Genomic DNA, 20,999 nt, shown 5'->3' with positions numbered 1-20,999 from the left:
CCATATGGATTTTTTAACACTAAGTATTACTGAACCTTTGGAAAGCGAGGTGCCAGGAGAGAGGCTTTGCTGTGGGAAATTGCTGTAGCCCTCCAGGAGCCACACTGACGTGCACCAGCCCACTGTGTCACAGCAGCTGACTCTCCTCTGCCTTCCCTGCTCTTTCCCCATTTCTGTCTGGCTAAAATGAGACAAAGATGTTGCTTTCTGAGTGGGAAAGGCTGAGAGCTCGCCACAGAGCCAGGCAGAATTAGAGCAGGAGCTGAGCGATGTTTTGACAGGCTGGGAGCACCCTTCATTTTGAGCATGGGGCCCCCCCAAAGCTCAGCTTGGCCGTGCAAGTCCTGCACAGCCACATGATGCTGGGAGCTGCTGCGGGATCTCTCTGTGTTTGCCTTATGAATAAGATATGCAGTGTAGCTGCTCCCCTGGAAAAGTCTGTAAGCTGACACAGTAAACCTGTTAAAAAAAAAAAAAAAAAAAAATCTGTTCAAAGCCTGTCAGTTCAAATATCCTTCCTTTCTTTTCTTTCTTTTTAAAAATCTCAGAATTAATTTCTCTGTTTCGAGTGGAACGAATCGGTCCAAACTTTACTAAGCAATGTTGACCACATCAGATATTTCCCACTCTTGTTTTCCTTTCTCCATTAATTGGAGAATAACAGATGATGCTGAATAAATATACCTATCAGTCATCAAGGGTATAGTAGGGGAGTTGTTAATAGAGATGGGTGCAGTGTGTTACAGACGAGGTTCTTGAAAACTCTTTAAATCCGAACATCCGGAAAAACTTTTACCAGAGAAATTCTTGGCTAGGTTAATCCCACACAGACTAATTTATATTATGGAGAGGCGTGTCTTTAAGCAAATATAAGGCATGCATAAAATATCTCCTGATTTGAGAGCTATAACAGGGATGGAGTGTATTACCACCAGGTCAGCCAGGAAGCTGGAAGCATGGGCCTGACCTGTTCACAGGTGGTACTCAGGCCAGCTGTAAGTCATCACTGTTCCTCTTAACTAATCAGGAGAATGATGTGCTTTTATTGGTTTCTGGTTATTTTAGACTTTCCCCTGCAAATGTGATCACGGGGAAGCAATTTTGTGCAAGGCAGGGATAGCCAGGCTTATTTCTGTCAAGACAGATGCAGCAGATGTGCTTGTAGGTGCAAAACACGACCCTTGTGAAAGCTCTCTGAGAGAGAGAAAGAATGGGAAGGAAAACTCATTGACATTGCATCTCCTCAGTCACAAAGGCTAGAGGGGGAGGAATAACAAAGTCCAGTCAGAGGGGGATTAGAGGGAAGCAAATCACAGCGATGGTAGGGATAGATAATGATGGTACCATCAAGTTCTTACATAATCACCTTTTCACGTGATCTCCTTTTCGCCAGGAGGTCAGTAAATAATCTGAGATCTACAGCTCTCACAAAGGTCAAAGGGAATCCCAATCCTGCGTTGCATCCATTACACCTGCTGCACCTTGAACAGGTCAAAGAGAATGAGTTAAATCACGGCTAACATCAGTGAGCCACTCTTCTCAAATGTTTTGTGCAAATGAGGAGAATGCAAGAAAATGTTTACAATCTCTCTATACAACGTTAATTACAGAGTTTTGAAGGAGCTGTGTACCTGGTATATATTGTGAAGGACTCAGTAATGAATGTGTTGCAGAAAATTTCCAGCTGGAGTCCAAATAGGACCATTTAAAGATGTTTTACTGAACAGAAGTGCCAAATCTCTAGGTTAGGCTTTGGCAGTGAACCAAAAATACTTTCCACGAGAAGTGATTATTATGTATGATTCATACAGCGCATCCACATGAGTGAAAATAATACTGCTTAGCTCCCAGTGCTGAAAGTGCTTTTACATTTTCAAAGCGCTGTGCACACATTACTTAATTAATGGGATAAAATAAGTTACAGTTTTATGCATTTAGCATTGACATTTTGACAATAAATGGTTTGGGAGACTTTATATGCATCAGTGCATTTGAGCAGCTTGCATAATTTGTTCTGATGTTCTCAATTGTATTTGAGCACTATCTTAGTAATTTAGATGCATTTTACCTTACGATGAGCAGATAGATAGAACGAAGGTTATCTGTTGATAGTGACGTACCATAAAAAAGGCAACTTCTTGTCCTTTCTAGTAAATCTTAAATCTGCTCACTTGCTCGTGCTCTGCAGTCCACAGCAGAACTGAACACGCCAGTGGAAGTCAAAACCCACGAAGAGCCATCGTTAGTATTCTAACTGCAGAAACAGAGCTCCATCCAGAAGATGGATTTTGTGGAATTGGCATACCCAGTGTTAGGCACAGGGACTTGGTAAAGTGCTAGAACATCTGCTGGCTGTTTTCAGAGGACTGTCAGCCTGTTACCATCTATTAAAATTAATTTAAAAGTGATTCCTTAGAGATGAATCTCATTTTTCCCCTATCAATCCTTATGAAAAGCGTTGGCAAACTGTCGACATTTATGTCCCATTGTTTAGTGGTGGTTTTTTTTTTCTGAACAATCTATATTAGAGTTGCAATATCCTCTGTGGAAGGCATCTGTCAGTCGTATCAGGCTGCCTTAATGACCTTTTACATGAGGGTGTTTTGGCTGGATTGCTGTGCCAGCTCACAATGCCAAATCTGTAATCGTATCTGCTCTCAAGCACAGATCTTCCTTATTGGTCCCAGCCTCTCACAGCTAGAGACATTCCAAAAGCTGGCTCCTTCCTGTAGCCATTCCACAAGTTGAGCCAGTCACCAGCTCAAGTTCTTGAGTCTTTGGGAATAAGTATTTTACATCCGACTTGCATGACTTGCTGCTCGTTGTCCCTCCTGACATCCCTTCTGATCTACCAGAAATGTGCAGAGGTTGCATTTAGGTCATGCAGACTCCTGGCATGGATTCTTTCAGGATGCTGGGAATCAAGCACTGCAAAATCTTACAAAGATAACTCATGGTTCTACAGTCGCTATTTAATAAAAATGGCATTATTTTGTTGAGCCTGAGTGTTTCAGGTAAAAATAGAGTGTACCTCTAAGCATGCAGTAAGCAAATGGTCCTGAATTTATCTCATTTTTGGAAGATACACTGGAGTTAGCATCCTGGGAATGGAAGTATTTTTTCTAGCAGTACTGTAAATTTAACAGCATCCCTTTTTGTCTGGTTCTGTCTTTTTCTGGTGGCAAAAGCATTCTCTCCAGCATTAGAATGAGACACGTACAGTATTTAAGAAAATCAGCTTTTGTCCTTGGAAAATGGTCTTTAATAGCTTGCATTAATGAGATTAATTTGATCTCTAAATGACAAGTAACTTAATCCTAAAACATTTTCTTCAAGGAGAGAGATTAGGTAATGTTTACACAAATGAGATTCAGTACAGGTTTTAGTAGAAGGCAATGGTTTCAGTGCTGTTTCAAGTTATGCCACGTGGCATTTATTCTTGGGAAAGCAGGTCTGTTACCCCTTCACTTCACTTCCACAACAGGAGTTTCAATCACCTCATTGGGTAGGAATTAATAACTTCCTACACTAGTGTTATCTCTACCCATGCTCTTCTCTAACAGAGTCTGTATTGAGGTGTTGGGAGAAGAATTTCTGGTACATTTCTGTGGGTTAGGTGAGAGCTTTTCATCCCCTAAAAGTGCGCCTTTTTTTGATATCTGTTGAATTTTTGGAAACCTAGATGCAGTCAGGCAAAATTGGTGTCCAAGTGCTGCTGTCATCTTCCCAGCAGGGTGGGAAACATTTGGTTGCGCTGACCCAAATGTCCTGTGAAATCATCAGCCTTTGGATAAAGAGTGACAAATGTGAACATTCATGGAGGATGAAGGTGAGAATGATAAAAGAAGTGATAGCAAACAAGGGAAATACTCAGTGGGAGTTTTCTTCTGGACTGCTCTCATTTACATTGGGTTTGAGAGACTTCATTAAGTCTTGTATTTTGAAAAGCTTTCTGAGGTGAAACTTTCTGGGTTTTAGATGCTTATATAATTTTGTACGTGGGAGTCATCTGTCCTCTTTTGATGGACTCATCTGTTTTCTTTTGATGAAAACACTTCAACAAGTTGAATTTTAAACCAACTTTGTAACATCCAGCCTGTTGTTGTTGTTTTGTTTATTTGGTTGTTTTTTGTTTTTTTTTTTTTCTTTGTCAGTCATTTAGAAAATAATGTGAAAACAGCTGGAAAGTATCCCAGCCCCTGAGGTGGGGTGAAACCTTTGCTCAGCCTCAGTGAGAAAATTGCTGCCGAGTTTAGCATGACTGCCATTTACCCTGCCGGTAACAGTGCACTTTAAAAGTTGTTTAAACCATCATCATCTTCCAGGAATTGTTTCTCCTGCCCTTTTCCTGCAGTTCAACTATTGTGCACCCTTCAGGAGCCACAGGAACAGCAGTAGGGAGCTTTGCTTTCCAGGACAATGGATCCCCACTGCTTTTTCTGCTGGTTCCCAGCGTCGTGTGGTGCTGCCTCCTCCCGGCACTGGCTCTAGCATCCAAACTTAAATGACTCATAATTTAGCCACTGAAACAGTTTGCCCAGAGAAATTGTGGATGTCCCATTCCTGGAAGTATTCAAGGAAAGGCTGGATGGGGCCCTCATCCACCTGATCTAGTGGGAGACATCCCTGTCCGTGGCAGGGGGATTGGAACTAGATGATCTTTAAGGTCTTCTCCAACCCAAACCTGTGATTTTTTTTGATTCTCATACCTGTTTGAAGTGTAGGAGGTACCATTACTTGATCTTTCTGTGTGGTTTTAAGTCCTGGGGCTGTTTTGTATTCAGAATCTTGCAGCGGCCACTAAGACAATGGCAAGGAGGTGATCACATTTCTGTGTTCAAGCATATTTTGGTTTTAGACTGGTGGAGTCTGAGCGAGTAGTGCTGATTGTCCCACTGGCCCTGGGAAGGAGTGGGAATTTTATCAGTAGATATCATCTGGTACTGCAACAAAACTGGAAAAAAAGCATCAAAGCCATGAGATTTTTCCAAAGTGACACTTCAATCCAGCAAAGAGCTGGAGCACAACAGTCTTGGGAATTAGTCTTCCACAGGTTCAGTGCCCAGAAAGGTTTAAGATGCTCGTAATCATAAAGAACTTTGGGATATTTAAGTCCAGCTTACACTAAAAAGATTGTGAAAAACTGATGTTGTAAGGTAAAATGCGATGCAAAAACTTGGCTTACGGGATCGCAACGCCCTGCTTGATTGTATGCCACAATTCCATCTTATTCAGCGGAGCTCCACAATGAGGATGTAATGATAACTCTAAGTAATCTGATGATTTATCTCCTCCATGAGGCATGGTTGTTGCAAAACCGCCTATCGGATATTTTCAGAGTGCTATCCTTCACAAGCCCTTATTTAATGCAGTTATATTTGCATGCACACCCTCTCTTCCCATTTGCCATTTGTCACTGAGATAGCAAATTGCGTTCATCAGAATCCATTCATTCCCCCGGTTCCGCTGAATACAGGATTATCTCGGCTGTGTCAGCTGCCCTATGACTGGGAACTGTGAAAAATGGAGGTCGCCTTCACATATTCCAAACGTGTATCTTCAAAGGACAGTAGGTATTAAGCTGGAAAAGATTAATGGGCTTTATGTCACCGTGTTTGTGTGGCACAGAAGTGAATTGTGCAGATTGATGGATATCTTGGTAAAAACAAATGCATTCTTAAACTACTCTCCTGGCCCTTCCCTGACAAGTTTTAGTGACCATCGAAAGAAATACACTGAGACATTCCCTTAAATCCTAGGCTGGTTTTGCAGGTTTTTTTTCACCTTTAGGAAAATGAAAAACTTTTTGTAGTTGAGAACAGAACCACATGTGGACCATTAAGGACCGGTTATTTCATAGCCTGTGTGTGTTTATTATTGCCACTACAGGACTGTCACATCTTATTTGTCATATAATCGTGCAGTAAGTAACTGGGACGTGCACAAATGGCTGACAACAAAATTGTGAATTCCTGTGAAAATGCTGTTATAATTTCTTGTTTGAGATCCAGGTTGGTTCTTTAGGACGATCATTCTGCTTGTCAGGCAGATGCTTTGTTCACACACAAAAAAGGAACAGCTCGGCACAAAGAAGGCCAAAAGGGAAAGCTCTACCTGCCCTTGAATAATACACTGCATTAAAAAAGTATTGAAGGTATTCACAGAGTGAATTCTCTCACAAAGAATAAGTAACTTTTAAAAAACAATCAATGTATAAGGGGAAAAGAGTTATCAGTATTGATTCACAGAATATATGGATGCATTGAATAGATATTTCTACCAGAGGAAAAGCAGTGGTGTGCAGCGAAGCTTGTGAACTTTGCATGTGACCATTGATGGGATTTTTTTAAAATTGTTTATTTCATCTGTAGCATCTGTGGTCGAAAGAGAGCAGGAGGAAAACAAAACAGGGTTCTACTCTACTTCTGCTGTTCTTGTTTCTCTGTGACCTTGGACACATCAAATCTTCACCTGACAGCAGGGATCTATCAGAACTATCACAAAACTGGCATGCTGACCCGTGCTTGAGAACTGTGGGTTAAAGTGGTTCTCCACTGGAAAGTTTTGTGGGTTTTAATACGTTTCAGTTACGTGGAGATAGGCTTGGGCCATACTGATAACTGCGCTGGTGTATCTGGTGCCTGTGTGATACTGGGAGTACCAACAGCCCTCAGCTGTTGAGTATGAGCAGACCTGTAGGACCAGGCACAAAGGACAGGGAGAGACATTCTGGCCAGATTTTGAATTTTTATTGAGTTTCACTGTTAAACGTGTTGCTGCTTCATTTTGGTTTAGAGGCAGAGATTGCTGCAAAGCCTTGTGTACTAGGATGTTGCTTGTATTAATATTTTAAGCTGGCAGTAGATTTCTGGTGGTGGTTTTGTTGGATTTGTTTTGGTTTTTTAAATTGCCCTTAGACTTCTAATTGTCTTTCATTCCAAGCACATACTTATGTGTTCCATCATGAAGTAGGATATTAAAGCACCAATAATAACTTTCTAATTCTGTTTTTTAACAACAGCAGTACCACCATAGAAACCATTCCACTCTGTGATAAGCATAAATAATTGTATAATTCAAATGGTTTCTATTATTTTTTTTCTTCAATGGCTAAGTAATATGGTGGTTTAAGTAAGAGTTGCTTCTTCACAGCTAGTCCTCCACAGGTATTTGCTCTTGATGCGATATCATAACTCTCCATTAATATCATTGCTTGCAAGAAGTTTGCAGTAATGTGAATTTTCATTTAGGCTTTTGCTTTGGATTCCAAAGAATCTCAAAATTCAGATCCATGAAAACCAGAGAGCAGTGTCCTGTGAGAGTGCATTTCTCTCTGGATTGAAGGGCAACCCAGAGATGTCCTGTTTGCCTGCAGCTGGGCTCATTTGTATGATTGCAAGGTCAAGTAAACAGAGGGTGTTTTGGCTCAAGTCTGCAATGGATTTGAAGCTGTGCCAAGAGAAATGCTCTTAAGGCTAGGTGAATAGCTTTGTGAACATCATCACACAGTTCGTTGATTGTCAAATTCACCGTGTCACCAGTCTGACACCTCTGCCCTGCTTAAATCTTGTTCCCAGGGTGAAGGCAGCACCAAAGCTTTCTATTTGCCATAAATATGTGACTGGGGTTCTTTTTAGGAGTAATTCTGCAATTATGGACCGTGATGTCATGCCAAAAGGAGCAGACATTCAGCCAGGCTTTATGCTCGAATGGTTTCTGTGAAATTAGTAATAATACCAGGAGGCTGAATTTTAATTTACGGCGCTATGAAATTAGTATTTATGGGGCCTGAAGCATTCAACTTCAGAAAATGTGTGAACACTTCTGGCCTCAACCCTGCTGGTCTCCAAGGGGAGATGCAGTCCTCTCTGCTCTGCTTGGACAGACAGGCTGCTATCTGGACAGCTGGCCAGATGTTCATGGTGCTCGAGAAAGGCAGCACCTCTGGCAAAGTGGATCACAGCTGCTGGGAGGTATATGGCAGATGGCTGTGTTATCCCACAAAGCTGGTATTTCCATCTGTTGGTTGCAATGGGATTACCAGAGGATCACATCAGGCAGAGGCCAGGCCGAGGGGGAGACTGTCAGCATCAGGAGTGTCATCTCCCAGTTCTTTAGTGGGGCAGAAAGAGATGTTGGTCTCTGTATGTGGTCAGTTCAGTGCATCAGCCCACTTACAGGCAGAGGGGAACTCTGTCAGAGAAACAGAAAAGAAAGAGATGGCAAATAGGGTGCCTGAAGATAAGCAAGAGGGAGATACGAACTTCAGAAATGAAACCTGAGCCCTTGTCACAGAAAAAGAAGGGGTTTTACATCACTTGCAGGGACCAGCTAAGAGCACTCTTAGCCCGGTCCTGGAGTGCATTAAAAATCTCTTGCTCCTTGTTCTGAGCTTCTCACAGCTGAGATTTTGATTCTGCGAGAGCACACCTACGAAACCTGACTTAGGTTGCATTGTCCTCACTGGCCTCTACAAGGGAAGTTTTCCCAGGCAGTTTAAGCTAACAGGGCTGCCCATGCAATCATGATCCAAACAAAGGGAAGTGCTCAGCTTTGTTGAATCATAAGAAGGTTTGGGTTGGGTTGGGAGGAGCCTTACAGACCATCTCATTCCAAACTCCCTGCTGTGGGGGTCTCTTACGAGACCAGGTTACTCAAAGCCCCTTACAACTTTGAAGGTTCAGAGCTCCTTTCTTACAAGCAATGTGGTCAAGGCACATTGATGGCTTCAGGCAGCTCTGAACTGTGACTGTTTAGGATATCTTTGAGAAGGTATGTAACATTTAGGGTAATGAAATGTCTCTGTCAGAAGAGCTTGAATTCTTGAGGAGGCAAATGTTCTGTCTGGTGCTGCAGAGTATAGGTGCCAATCCAAGCACGCTGAAGTCAATGAAAAAAAAAAAATCTGTTTCGCTTCACTGTGTTTTGAATTAAATCCATGGAATTTTGATAAACTGAAAGTGTTTCCTCAAGCTTCTGGTTTTCACTGTTGCCTTATGACAGTAGGTCCTAATGGGATCAGGCAGGAGTGTTTCATGAAAGGGATGTGCTACACCTACAAAAAGCTGCTTCCTTCTCTTTGTGCTGTATTATCATTCATTTGATTTGGGATTGGGAAACATTTTTTTGCAAGTTCTCATTGTTTCTCTATCATGTATTTTCTGGTCAGATTTAAGCGATGATGAAACTTTCTGTCACGTACAAAAAGTAGTCGCTTCCTGCTAGAGAAATGTCTTGGTGCTGGAGTCATGCATGAAACACGCTTGGGTTTGTTTTCATTGCAAGCAGTTATTTTGTTAGGACACAGGGTGGCAATGACCTGGAAACACTCATTTTATGAAATAGTCTAGAAAGCCTTTTGATCAGTGTTCTTCTGCTTCAGGTCTGTGTTTGATATATGCATAGGTGCACAGCCAGGTGTCCCCTAGGCAGAGAGGGAAACGAAGCCAGGGGAATCACACAACCTGCCCCAGACCACAGCAAAAGAGCTGAGATGAAAACAGATATTTTCGATGCTAAAGTATATAGAGAATCACAGGCAGGCTTGGGTTGGCAGGGACCTTAAAGTTCATCTCATTCCAACCCCCATGCCATGGCCAGGAGCATCTTCCACTAGACCAGGTTACTCAGAGCTCCATCCAGCGTGGCCTTAAACACTTCCAGGGATGGGACATCCCCAGCTTCTCTGGGCATCCTGTGCCAGGTCCTCACCACCCTCATTGTAAGGAATTTCTTCCTAACATCTAATCTTAGTCTCTTTTCATTTAAAACCACTCCCTCTTATCCTATCTCTATATGTCCATGTAAGAAATCGCTCTCTGTCTTTTTTATATAGGTACAGCTGTAAATTCCTACTATAGCAGCAGCTACCTGCAGAGATGTGCATGTAAACCTGCAGCGTGCTCCCATGCAGTGCAGTGGAGGGCAGGTTCCTTTAGGATGAGTTTAAGGGATCCTCAGCAGCTTTCCCTCATTCCTGTGCGTGTCCCTGAGCACCCACGTGCCCAGCCTTCCATGGAGCTCTCACACACCATCAGTGGTCTGTGAGTGAACTACCCAAAGTGCAGCAACTCACCAATAAATTGAAAACTCATGCAAAAGTGCTCTCAAAGCCACCAACTAACAAAACCCCAAAGATCAAAAACCAGGAAGAAATATTTTTGTCATTTTCTTTGCATTGAGATCAGTGCTGCTGCTATTGGACCAACTGTGCTTTTATACCCATATCTCATGAGCTGAAAACACCAGATGTTGTCAGTTCATGAGATATGGCTGTGTCCTTCTAAAACTCTGGTGGTAGGGTCCATTCTACTGCAAAAAATGTGTCCAAGGACAGTCTGAATGGGGCTTGGAAGAATCAGATCTGGTGGAAGGTGTTCTTGCCCATGATGGGGGAATTGGAACTGGATTATCTTTGAGGTCCCTTCCAACCCAAACCATTCTGTGTTTCTAAGAAAATAGCCTGAATCCTGTAAGCCCTGCAGAAGTTTACTAATTCTTATCAGGTCCTGCTAACAAAACCACCTGGAAGTTATCCCCATCAAAATTAAATAAAGTCTGGCAAGGAAAGCAGGGCCCAAGCTTACCAAAAAAAAAAAAAAAAAAAAAAAAAAAAAAAAAAAAAAATCAAATGTACTCACAGCCTTGAGCTGTAAAGATGTCTAAGTGACCACCTCATGCATTTTAACTCCCTTCCTCCTGTACTGCAGTGCTCTTGATTTTGGGGTTCTTTGATCCACCTATTCATAGCTGCAAAGTGAGCAGAATTTAATCAGGCTCTGACAGGGCATGGTTGATTTTAACACCAGCCTTCAAAAAAGGAGCTGTCAATCAGGGATCAGCTTTAATACCTTCAACCTGGGGCTCCTTGACAGTTCTGCTGCAGTTGAGCTGTGCTTGGTCAGCAGTGGAGGAGCTGGGCATCTGCAAAAGGCACTGGGGGTTATCTGGGCACTATCAGGGGAGTCCACAGGGGCTTTTCCTCTCTGAAGGGGTGGTGTGACACCCTAATGAGGCTGGTTTTCCAAGCCACATGAGAGGAGGGATTGCCTTGTTGAATAAGGAGTGGCTTTCCTAACTGCGCCTCCCAAAAATCCTGCTGAGCTTTTGTGAGCCAGCAGGCAAAGTAGGTTGATAAGCACTTGGATTAAACCTTTCCTTGTTGTAGCTGGAATGGGCGTAGTGAGGACAAGGGTTACTTTCCCCACCTAATCTCAAGTTATTTTAGCAGGGGATGCTAGATAAAATAATCAGTGACTGGCAGAACGATAGAATAGGTGTTAATTTCAGATTTACTATCTGCCAACACACGCCGTTCAATCAGATAAACACAGGATTTCAGCTGTCATCACAATATCTTATGCATACTTGAAAATAGAGAAGTTTTTCTCACATCGAGAGAAAATGGAACAGGTTTATATATAGGATGTATACACATCCTATCAGGATGGCTAGAAATTTTGAAACAGTTTGCCAATTCTAGAGAGATTCCCTATTTTTAAATTGAGGAATTATATTAGAAGCAGTAGAAATTCTCACAGAGAAGTTTTGTTATTGCCAGCTGTACGGAATAAATGAAAGTTGGACTATACAGAATCAGGCAAATTTCTGTAGGATTTTCAGCAGAGAATATGAGACTGTGTAGAGACTCTGAAACTTCTCTGTGTGGGAATATCCTTCCTCCTCTGCTTCATACATTTCCGTCCTTGCTCTTTTGTCTGTTCTGGTTCATTGGGCCTATCACTTTTAATGCTTGAATGTCTGCAAGGCAGACAGGGAAGATGACAATCTAGCAACACCCCAGCAATATCTTAATTCAATTTTCACAAGAAATGTAATTTAAGCACTTGCTGATTAAAGCCTCCCTCCCTCCTGAAAACACCCAGCTTAGGCAGAATCATAGAATAGTTTGGATTGGTAGGGACCTTAAAGATTGTGTCAAATCTCACGTAGATAAGATGTAACACTTCTTGGCAATGATGCTTTACATTATGAATTTGTGAGTATGGAGATGAGTATGGCTTTTTGGCTTGAGCACATAACTGGTATTGGAGTTTTTTATTATATCTCTTTTGAAGAGTAGCTGATGCCATGGGCCAGAATATTTTTGAGATCCAGCCGGGTTTGTTTACGAGGGATGCGCAGAACAGCTTGGCTCTGTAAGCATCACATGCGCAGACAGCAGCAGGCAGTTTTCTTGCTGAAAAATCTGCTGATAGGCTTCCCTGTTCTTGCTGCCTTCTCTCCTGCCCACAAGCCTCCTTCTTCCTTAAAACCAATGTAGCTTGTAGCTTCAGTCCCGTAGAGTGTCATGGAATCAGTAAGGCTGGAGATCTCCAAGGTCTTCACATTCAACCTTTGAGTGAATTCTACTTTTCCCACTAACCTGTATTGTGACGTGCCACATATATTCAGTTTTTGATCATTTCTAGGGGTGGGAACTCCATCACATCCCTGAGGAACCTGTTCTAATGCTTAACCACTCTTTCAATGAAGAAATTTTTCCGGATATCGAACCTGATCCTCCCCTGGTGCAACTTGAGGCTGTTACCCCTTGCGCTATTGCTAGTTGTGATATTTATCTACCTTGTCTGAGCATTCAGGTTTTGTCATCACCTTTCATTCTGAGATGTCCTTGTTAGTAGGACTAACTGCTGCTGGTGTTTTCCAGCATAACCATTGCTTGCTTCCCCTTCTGTATTCGACTGGGCTGTGCCAAAGTGAGCTCAAAAATGATGTCTTGAGCTGTTCAGCATTACGATGTCTTTGAAGCTGAGGCTTGGACTTCACTTCTAAGACCAGCTGCAGCAAAAGGACAACATTTTCTAGTGAAGATAAGGGAAAGGATTCACATCTTGAGAGCATTTCTCTCACTGTTTCCCTGTGGGGAGAAGGCTTTTATAGCACATGCAAGGCACTCTTGAGGAGTTCTGCTACGACAGATTGTCTTATTGCCCATGGAGACGCCATGACAGCATAGGATGCCAAATTTCCTGTTGCTTGGGCTTCATCCCTTTGTGGTTAAACTCTTACACACTTGAGAGAAAGAAATGATTACTGGGTTGCAGGTCTCTCAGCTCAGCTGTAAGAGGGTCTTTGTTTTCCACAGCGCCCCTCCAAGCTGGGTTTTGGCCACAGAGGCATTCTGTGCTGGGCAATGCAAATAAATAAAACAAAGGTATTACAAGGCTGAAGTCTAGTGTGGGTGTTTTTCAGCCTTAAGGGCTTTAGATTTCTGGCTTTTGTTTTGTTTAGCTTTTTTTATTATTTTTGGTCTGTTTCAGAAAATCTTTTCACGTAATGTGATCTCCCAAAGAATTTATTTGAACTCATTGGTGGGTGGTGCATACGTTATGGGCTGTGGTTTCATTGATATGCTCAGCCTCGCTAAGTAGATGGCATATTAAATGTTTTATTTACCCTGTGTGCTACCTGTCATCTAATCAGCTTTTGTGTTTCTGCTGCATTTTGTTTGTATTATAGTGAGAATAAATGGTAAACTAAAACCACATGAAACCTTTTAAAGCCATTTTAAAATACTAAATGGGTTTGCAAATAGGTTTGTCGGACAAGGATTGGAAAAAGAGCTCTTTGCTTACTCATTTACTCTTCTGTATGCTTATTAGAAATCCCCATGTGACTTTTTCATCAAACATTGCATCCCAGTTCTCATCTAGAATGCCAAAGTCATTTATATTGTGCTCGAGAGCAGTTTGCATAAACAGGAGGCAGTTAACAAAGAATACAGTTGTGAGCTGTGATTGCAAAGGTTATATTATAAATTACAACACAGATGTACAATAAAGTCAAGACATGCAGCCCTGTTTTCTTGTTTGCCTGGAGCATAAAAGCACGTTGGCTTAAAAGTTTCTTTGCCTTTATTGACTGTTGTTGCCAATAGGGATGATCGTGATGCTTTCACTGTGAATCATTTTGTTTCTTACAGGTGGATCGTATCATCTTCTGCGTCTTTTTGGAGGTTGACTACAAAATTTTCAAGAAGAAAATGGGCGAGTTTTTCCCACTAGGTAGGTATAGTAATCAAGTACCATCTGACTTTAAAAAAGCATGCAGTAAAAACGCAACAGTTGGCATCTTTTCTTCTTTCCAAAGCCAGATACTGAAATCAGAACTTTCTTTAAAGATCAGCTGCACATAGAGGCTCTGATCCTGGACAAATGCAGACATTTAAAATGTGTGAACCGTTTCGAATACTGCTTTTGTATGCCCAGTACAGCTAATCTCTTCATTCCATGCTGTATGTGTATCTTCTCCCAAAACTTGGTGCACGATCCTGGCTCTCTTGACTCTTGAGAAGGAAATTATTTGCACTAATGTATATAGCTCCTAGTGTATATTGCTTTTCCATACACTTGGTGCACACTTTGCTCTTTCATTAACTATGCTGGCAAGGTTTCTCTGGGTCTCAAAAAGATACCACAGGGGTTAGAGCCCAGCTGTGTCTAAATGAGGACTTTAAACTTGAGCTGTCCCTGTGCAAGCATGAATGGGAGAAAGATGGCTCTCACTGGAGCACTTGGATTTCACACAGGAGGTTGCTTTCTAGATTTAAGGAAACCTGGTGGATAGTAAATTTGCTAATCCCCCTCCTCCTATAAACCTGCAATTTATTTGTATCGTACATCATTAGAAATCTGCTCTCTGTAATTTTATCAAGCCTAAAACTCCTCCCATTTCAGTTTGCTTTGTGCTTACATCAGTCCAACTAAGTGTGTGAAAAGATACAGACTTTAGTGTTTTGTTTTATCTCCCATGCTGTCTGCCTAGTGGAAATGGCCCTGGAGTACCAGGAAGCAGAGCTTTGGTATGTTCAGAGTCCATTAATTTCACAGGACTCTGTTGTCACTGTAGCCACGGTGGTTTTTTTCTTTTTGCTTTGTCTGGTAGCATGGAAATTGTGATATATTTTTGTCTCATCTCACTAGAACAAAGCTTTTTTGTAGATGACTCTGTAATCGCCAGTTTGCAGTGACTGGCGGCTGAAACTTAAAGATCTATTGAATTATTCAGGTAGCATTGAATGATGTCTAACCACTTAATAATATTTTTGTCTGGAGCACACTGAACACGCATTTTAAGAAGCTGCATTCATGTCTAATCTATTCATTGAGTGATTTTATTTCCTTGTAATCATACCCAACCCAAAGGATAAAGTGGCATAACCTGCCTACTGTGGCATAACCTGCCTACTGTTGCTGACTGTGTTACTGCCCTTCAGCTTAGGTGAGAAGAGAATATAGCATCAGTTTGTCAACAAATCAAGAGTATTAATGCTTACTTTCATCTCTAAGGCCTTGGAAATTGTGGTGTAAAGCCTGGTATTGTTTCTATAAATGTAAAACCCGCTTGGGTTTGAAAGTTTGAGAGACAGGAAGATGCTTCAGAGCTCTATCATGACAAGCCCAAAGTCAGAAAGACAGCAAAGTGGAAGATTAATTTCATTTGGATTCTTTTTCTTTTTTTTCAAACCTGACACTGTTGAGCTCCTGTCTACAAAGAACCTGTGCAGCTGGGTCTCATGTCATAGAAAAACATGATTGCACTACACCACATAGCATAGTTTTAAAAGTATGTTTATTCTCATGTGCTTAAAGGTTTTATGGGTTTTTTTTTTCTCAAACTAAAATTGAAATTCTGATATGGGACCACAGACAGGTGGTCATGGTAGGGACCCTATAAGTTCAGTGTTTTCCATACGTGGCTATACAAAAGGTTCATCCAAATTTTACAGCTGTCCAGAGAAAATTTATTTCTCTGTATCCAAAATTTAGATAGGTTATTATAGGATTAGGTATAGATTCTTAAAATACCTTAGGACCCATTTTCATGGACTCCTGGATGCAGTTTTCTCATAACTAATGATTCTGATTTTGATATGCCTTAATGTTACTGGGCATCTGCTGTCTGATTACCCAGAGCCTTAAAAGGAACCAGTTTAGCTCTAAAACTATATTCCTGGTGCAGTGAAGGATTTCCTGTGGGTGGGTCAGTAGCCAGGGATTCAGGAAGTTTTTATTTTAGTGTTTTATTTGTAGTGTCTTTAGATCTTCAACTTTTGAGGAGACAGGGAGAGGCAGGACTTTGATCCCAAATGACTCTCCTGTGGTGTGACTGGAGAAATGGTCAGTATGGTCAGGGTCTGGGTCTCTCTTCTGGACTGCCCTAACCATCAATGTACAGTCTCAGGCTTTCTTTGCCGACTCGAAACAACACTTTTCCACAGGGTCCCCCCACTTCTACAGGATGCCAGCTGGAGTCAGCCCCATGCCAAACTGCCTCCTGGTGAGAACATGAGCTGAAGGGCTGGATGGAGATCACCAGATGACCATCATGTCTGCCATTTGTTCCTTTTTTCAGATGTCTTGGGATTTGCCATCTACATTTAACATAGCAGACTTGGACAAGCTATCAGCAGACTCTCTTACTGTAGAGATAACCAATCTCTCTGCAGGACTGGTTTCCTGCACAGAAGACTTAGCTAACACGGCTCTGTGTCAAGGAGTTAGAAACTACCTCTGTCTTTGGCAGTAAATTCCTATTATTTCTACTGTGAAAGAAAATAATGAAACTGGTGTTTTTGTTTTCGTTTAAAGGAAATCTATTAATTTAGTGAAATTAAAGTCTTTAAGGATAGACTTGCCCTAAATTTAAATTGATAGGACACTATCTAAATACTCACAGGAGAGAATAACACTGAGGTATTGCTTTAAGCTTAGGGGAAAAAAAATCAAGGCATCTTAAAAGTGCATCCTGGATTCAGAAACATTGTGAAATATATCTGCTTTAACAGATGTGGACAAAAATGCTTAGAAAGGAGAATATATTCATGGAGTTATATACATAAATAGTTATTACTTTAAACCCACTGCATTAATAAATCCAAAAATGCATGCAAGTGCTTGAGCTAGTCAAGTGATAATGAAATGAAGCTAGAATTACACCTCAGTGCATTAGAGTAAGTGGAATATAGATATAGGGAAATTGTTCCATTAGTTGAACATATCATTAGCCCTATTTTTCAAGTGGAATGCCAGAGAAATTAGTCAAGTAATAATATTGATATCAAGACAACTGCCAAGAGCCTTGTCATTTTCAAACTCTAAATATATAGGGGAAGAGACAGACCTCGAAGTAATGTCTTGTCTTAGCAGTGTAGCAAAGTTGTGCAGTAACTGAGCAATTGTAACTGTCTCAGCATTTCTGATTCAATCCCAGTGATTACAGAACCCAAGCCAGAGCCAGCATGCTCCAAAGGGGAACAGAGCACCACTTATCTTTAATGCAGACATAGGTTCTCAGTCAATGTTGTCCAGAAGAGTTCTGGTTTGGTTAAGGGTCTGAGTCAAGGCAGAATTTTCTGTTGATACTCCAGGGTTTTGCTGAGAAGATTTTTGTATATTCTAGTAAGAAAAGAGCAGTAGAAAGAACAACTTTATTTGCCAAAGATGGGTCACTGTTTTAATATATTAAACAGTGCCGCAGTGATGTTTTTTTTCTTTTAATGAATTGAGTCCTGTCTCCTTGTACAACGACAGCCCAGCTATTCTCCCTTCACCTCTGTTGGAACATTCTCTCTGCTTAAACTGAGAGAATGTCTTTCAGGCAAATAAAATTCCTTTGCCTGCAGTTCTGGCTCATATGCGTAGTTCTTACATTGCTGGATTCATTGCTATTAGTACTATGAGTAAATTTTCTGGGAAGGGAGCTGTTACTTAGATAATTTTTGCTTTTAGAATGCATTGTGTCTTCCAACAGAACTCTGTATGGAGTCCAGACATTAGGTGTTATTTTTCTTGCTAACTGTACATATTTATAAGACTTACCAGAAAATTGGACCTCCCTTGAAAAGCTAGATTTGCCAACATTTACCTTGGAGCGATACATACTTCTAGGATTCTATATACATAGGAGGAAAATTAAGAGCATTTGTAAATAGTTGCCAGCTGGAGCAAAGTTATCTTTTTTTCTTTTCTTCCTGTATTCCGTGTACACAAAGCTACTTAATATGTCAGACAGATAATCTTGTAAGGACCTTTGGCAAATGCTTATTTTTCATGGTGGCTGTCAAATATTATAAATGGTTTATCTTCAATTGTAATGCTTAAAGTATTTCTAAATCTACCACCTGTTACCAGTGGATTGGAGAGGAGAAACATTTTTTTTTCCTGAAAATGTTTTTAGGCAAAAATAATGCTATAAAAGGGATGTCCTGTGAAGCTGCAGCATCCAAGGTTATATTACTTCTTGCCTCTTTAAACAGAATAACAAAATTACTTCACTAAAACATTGCACAATTTTTTGAAGAAAGGACATTTGCACTTTCATTAGGCCAGTTGACAGATGGAAGGTGCATGCTTTTAGACTCGTGTTCTTTTAGAGCTAATGAAAGGGAGCTTTTTTTTTTTTTTTTTTTTTTTTTTTTTTTTTTTTTTTTTTTTTTTTTTCTTTTTTTTTAAGCCATTATCAGTTGGTGCTAGGAAAAAGAGAGAGGGATTGCTTCATCTTGAGAAAACTTTCTCTTCCCTCTATTACAGGTTATGATATTTAATGCATTTTCTGCTTTCATCCCGGTTCATGAAAACACTGTTTCCCCTACCCAAACCATATGGATGAGAGCTACTGCCTCATAATAATTCTCCTATCACTTCAGGAGGGTGCACAGCATCCCGCTTGTGCATAAAATGTGCAAATATATTACAATTGCAGAGGAAATTCATTGTTAAGAGATCTCCCAGGCTTGGAATCAAATTGGAAACTGTCTAAATGGCTGAATGAAGGCCTTTGTATTAGAAAGGCCAATCTCTGCACTAATACGTGAGTGAACTCCTAAGCAGGGGCTGTAATTTCTGTACTGGTGTTGAGAGGCATCGCTCTCTCTGCTTACTATGGCAGACTGCACTGGGGCTGGAGCATTTCTCTGCATGAGCTAAGGAGTCATAAGTTAGCCCTTAGCAAGTAATCCAGTATCAAATGCATAATTCATCTGATAAATTTAGCCTCTCTATTTGCATTTGTGGCGTTCATGAGCCAATTCGTTTCCATAATTCATCACCTGAATGTATTCCACAAAATATTTTTCATGGGCTTTATTTTACTCTGTGGCAAGGTGCCAAGCAGTTTACTGGAAGTGCCCAATATCCTTTATGGGAGGTTTCACCTGGTCAGTGATTTGCCTCATAAGTCACAAGGCTGTGGTTTTCTGACTGGTTCAGGCTGGAGTACAAAGGCTACCAGGGCTTGGGGCCCCACAGAAACGTCCCTTAGGGAGTAAGATTTGGGGGAGCGTTTGATATCACTTTGGCTTTCTTCTCCTGATCAATAAGGGCCATCCTGAAGAGTTTGGTTGCAGTTGCTTTTCCTGTCTCCATGCAGGTTTTCCAAGTTGTTGTCTTCATAGCCTGTGATCTCACAGGGTGAAACTGGAAGCAGTCAGACCATCATATCACCTCTCTTCACTGCTTTCCCCCATGAAGCTTGCAAGGTGCTGTTTGCTGTCTTGCTTCCCCAACCCCACAGTTCTGATGGAGCTGTTGTATTGGGTTGCTTGGGGAAACTCTGATTTCTCTGCCTCATGAAACTTTAGTCTTATCCCTTGGAGATCCTGGCTTTTCAGATGGTGACAGTGCCATGGCCATGCACCCCTTTCCTTTCCAGAGCTGTGGATCAAGCCATGGAGAGCGTACCAGGGTGCCCCTCAGTGCTGATGCAGTCACAGCCATCCAGCCTGCTCTGGATTCCATGCCAGCATTTAGCATTCCCCTTAGATTTCCAGTCTTGTGGGAGTCTTGTGTTGAGGCAGGGGTGAGTGAGGATTTTTAGGTGGGTGGAAGGGAGCAGTCAGTTTGCAGAAGCTGTGGCACACTGATGTTTTCATGAGGGTGCAAAATGCCCTCTGCATCCCTTTGAACTGTCTGTATGTTGGAAGATGTCATACTCAGATGGCTCCTGCAGGGTCCCTTGTTGAAGGATTTAATTCCAAACAGCGGGGGAGAAGCACAGCCCCACTGTTTCTCCTGATAGTTCCTTGGCCTTCAGCAGGGTTCCAAGGAAGCACTGCCCCTCTGGGGGAGCTGGAGGAGCCTGTGCACTCAAAGAGGACGTTGGCTTTGCTCTAGTTCTCTCCCACTCTGATAAAATACCCTCCAGTGTAAATAGGTTGCTGTAAAAATTGTTCTCAATCCAAAAGCTTAAAATAGCCACAATGTTTAAAATACCTCTCCATTTTGAGACAAAAACAAAAACCATTTTGTTTTGTGTTGGAAAGCAACTTACCTCAGGAAAATCTCAAGGTCACTTAAAGCTAAATGTGTTCATAAAACCGCAAACCAAAACTTTTCTATGACCTCCTGTCTTTATTTGCCGTGGTAAAGACTCTGCCAGTCCTACCACTTGTTGGTGTTGTCTGTTTCGCCTGTTTTGCCAACATCTCAGTGTAGTGCAGGAGAGTGATCCAGCAGCAGCTCAGAAGTGGTGCTTGGAGGACAGAGTATATAGTTGATGGTTCAGGGACTGTCTTCAGTATCTGAGAAAATATGCAGATCAAGAAAGATTCCCCAGTACCTTCCAACATGGCAGTGGGTTTCCAGTACCTAAAAAAAGGTTTATGCATAGTTTCTCGCTTCCTTCTGAATCACAATAAAACTTCCTGGTATGATCTCATTGGAATTATTTTCCGGTCAGCTGCTGACAGAGAATTGCTCTAGACTTTGTGTGTCGCAAGTATCAGTCTAAAAACATGGTTTGAGAGAGGCTTGTGATACTGCCTGCACTATGGTCTGGAAAATTGTTTACCTCCTCATTCCTGATGGCAGCAGTGTTGCAGCCTGGAGCAGGGCAAAGAGCGGCAATGGGACTATAACCTATAAAAGCGCTGTTGTCAGGAGTTTTTGCTTTTGCTTTGCTAAATGGAGTATCTTCATCTTTGCTTCTTTGCATCTTGTAGGGATTTTTCTTGTCTCCTTTTGTGAGACTGACAACAG

The 20,999-nt window shown here is 41.5% G+C and overlaps 1 protein-coding gene across 2 annotated transcripts in view; it reads left to right on the top strand.

Annotated features, from left to right (window-relative positions):
- Window positions 1-20,999, top strand: part of MACROD2 (mono-ADP ribosylhydrolase 2) — an 843,060-nt gene that overhangs the window by 747,510 nt on the left and 74,551 nt on the right. For both annotated transcript variants that reach the window (XM_058419895.1, XM_040059164.2), the window contains exon 9: window positions 13,946-14,027. In XM_058419895.1, the coding sequence (XP_058275878.1) occupies window positions 13,946-14,027 (82 nt within the window). The remainder of the gene's footprint in view (window positions 1-13,945; window positions 14,028-20,999) is intronic.

The sequence above is a fragment of the Hirundo rustica genome, chromosome 3, assembly GCF_015227805.2.
Source record: "Hirundo rustica isolate bHirRus1 chromosome 3, bHirRus1.pri.v3, whole genome shotgun sequence".
Taxonomy (NCBI): Eukaryota; Metazoa; Chordata; class Aves; order Passeriformes; family Hirundinidae; genus Hirundo; species Hirundo rustica.
The sequence above is the reverse complement of the archived record's forward strand: the minus strand, read 5'-3'. Positions and strand labels throughout refer to the sequence as shown.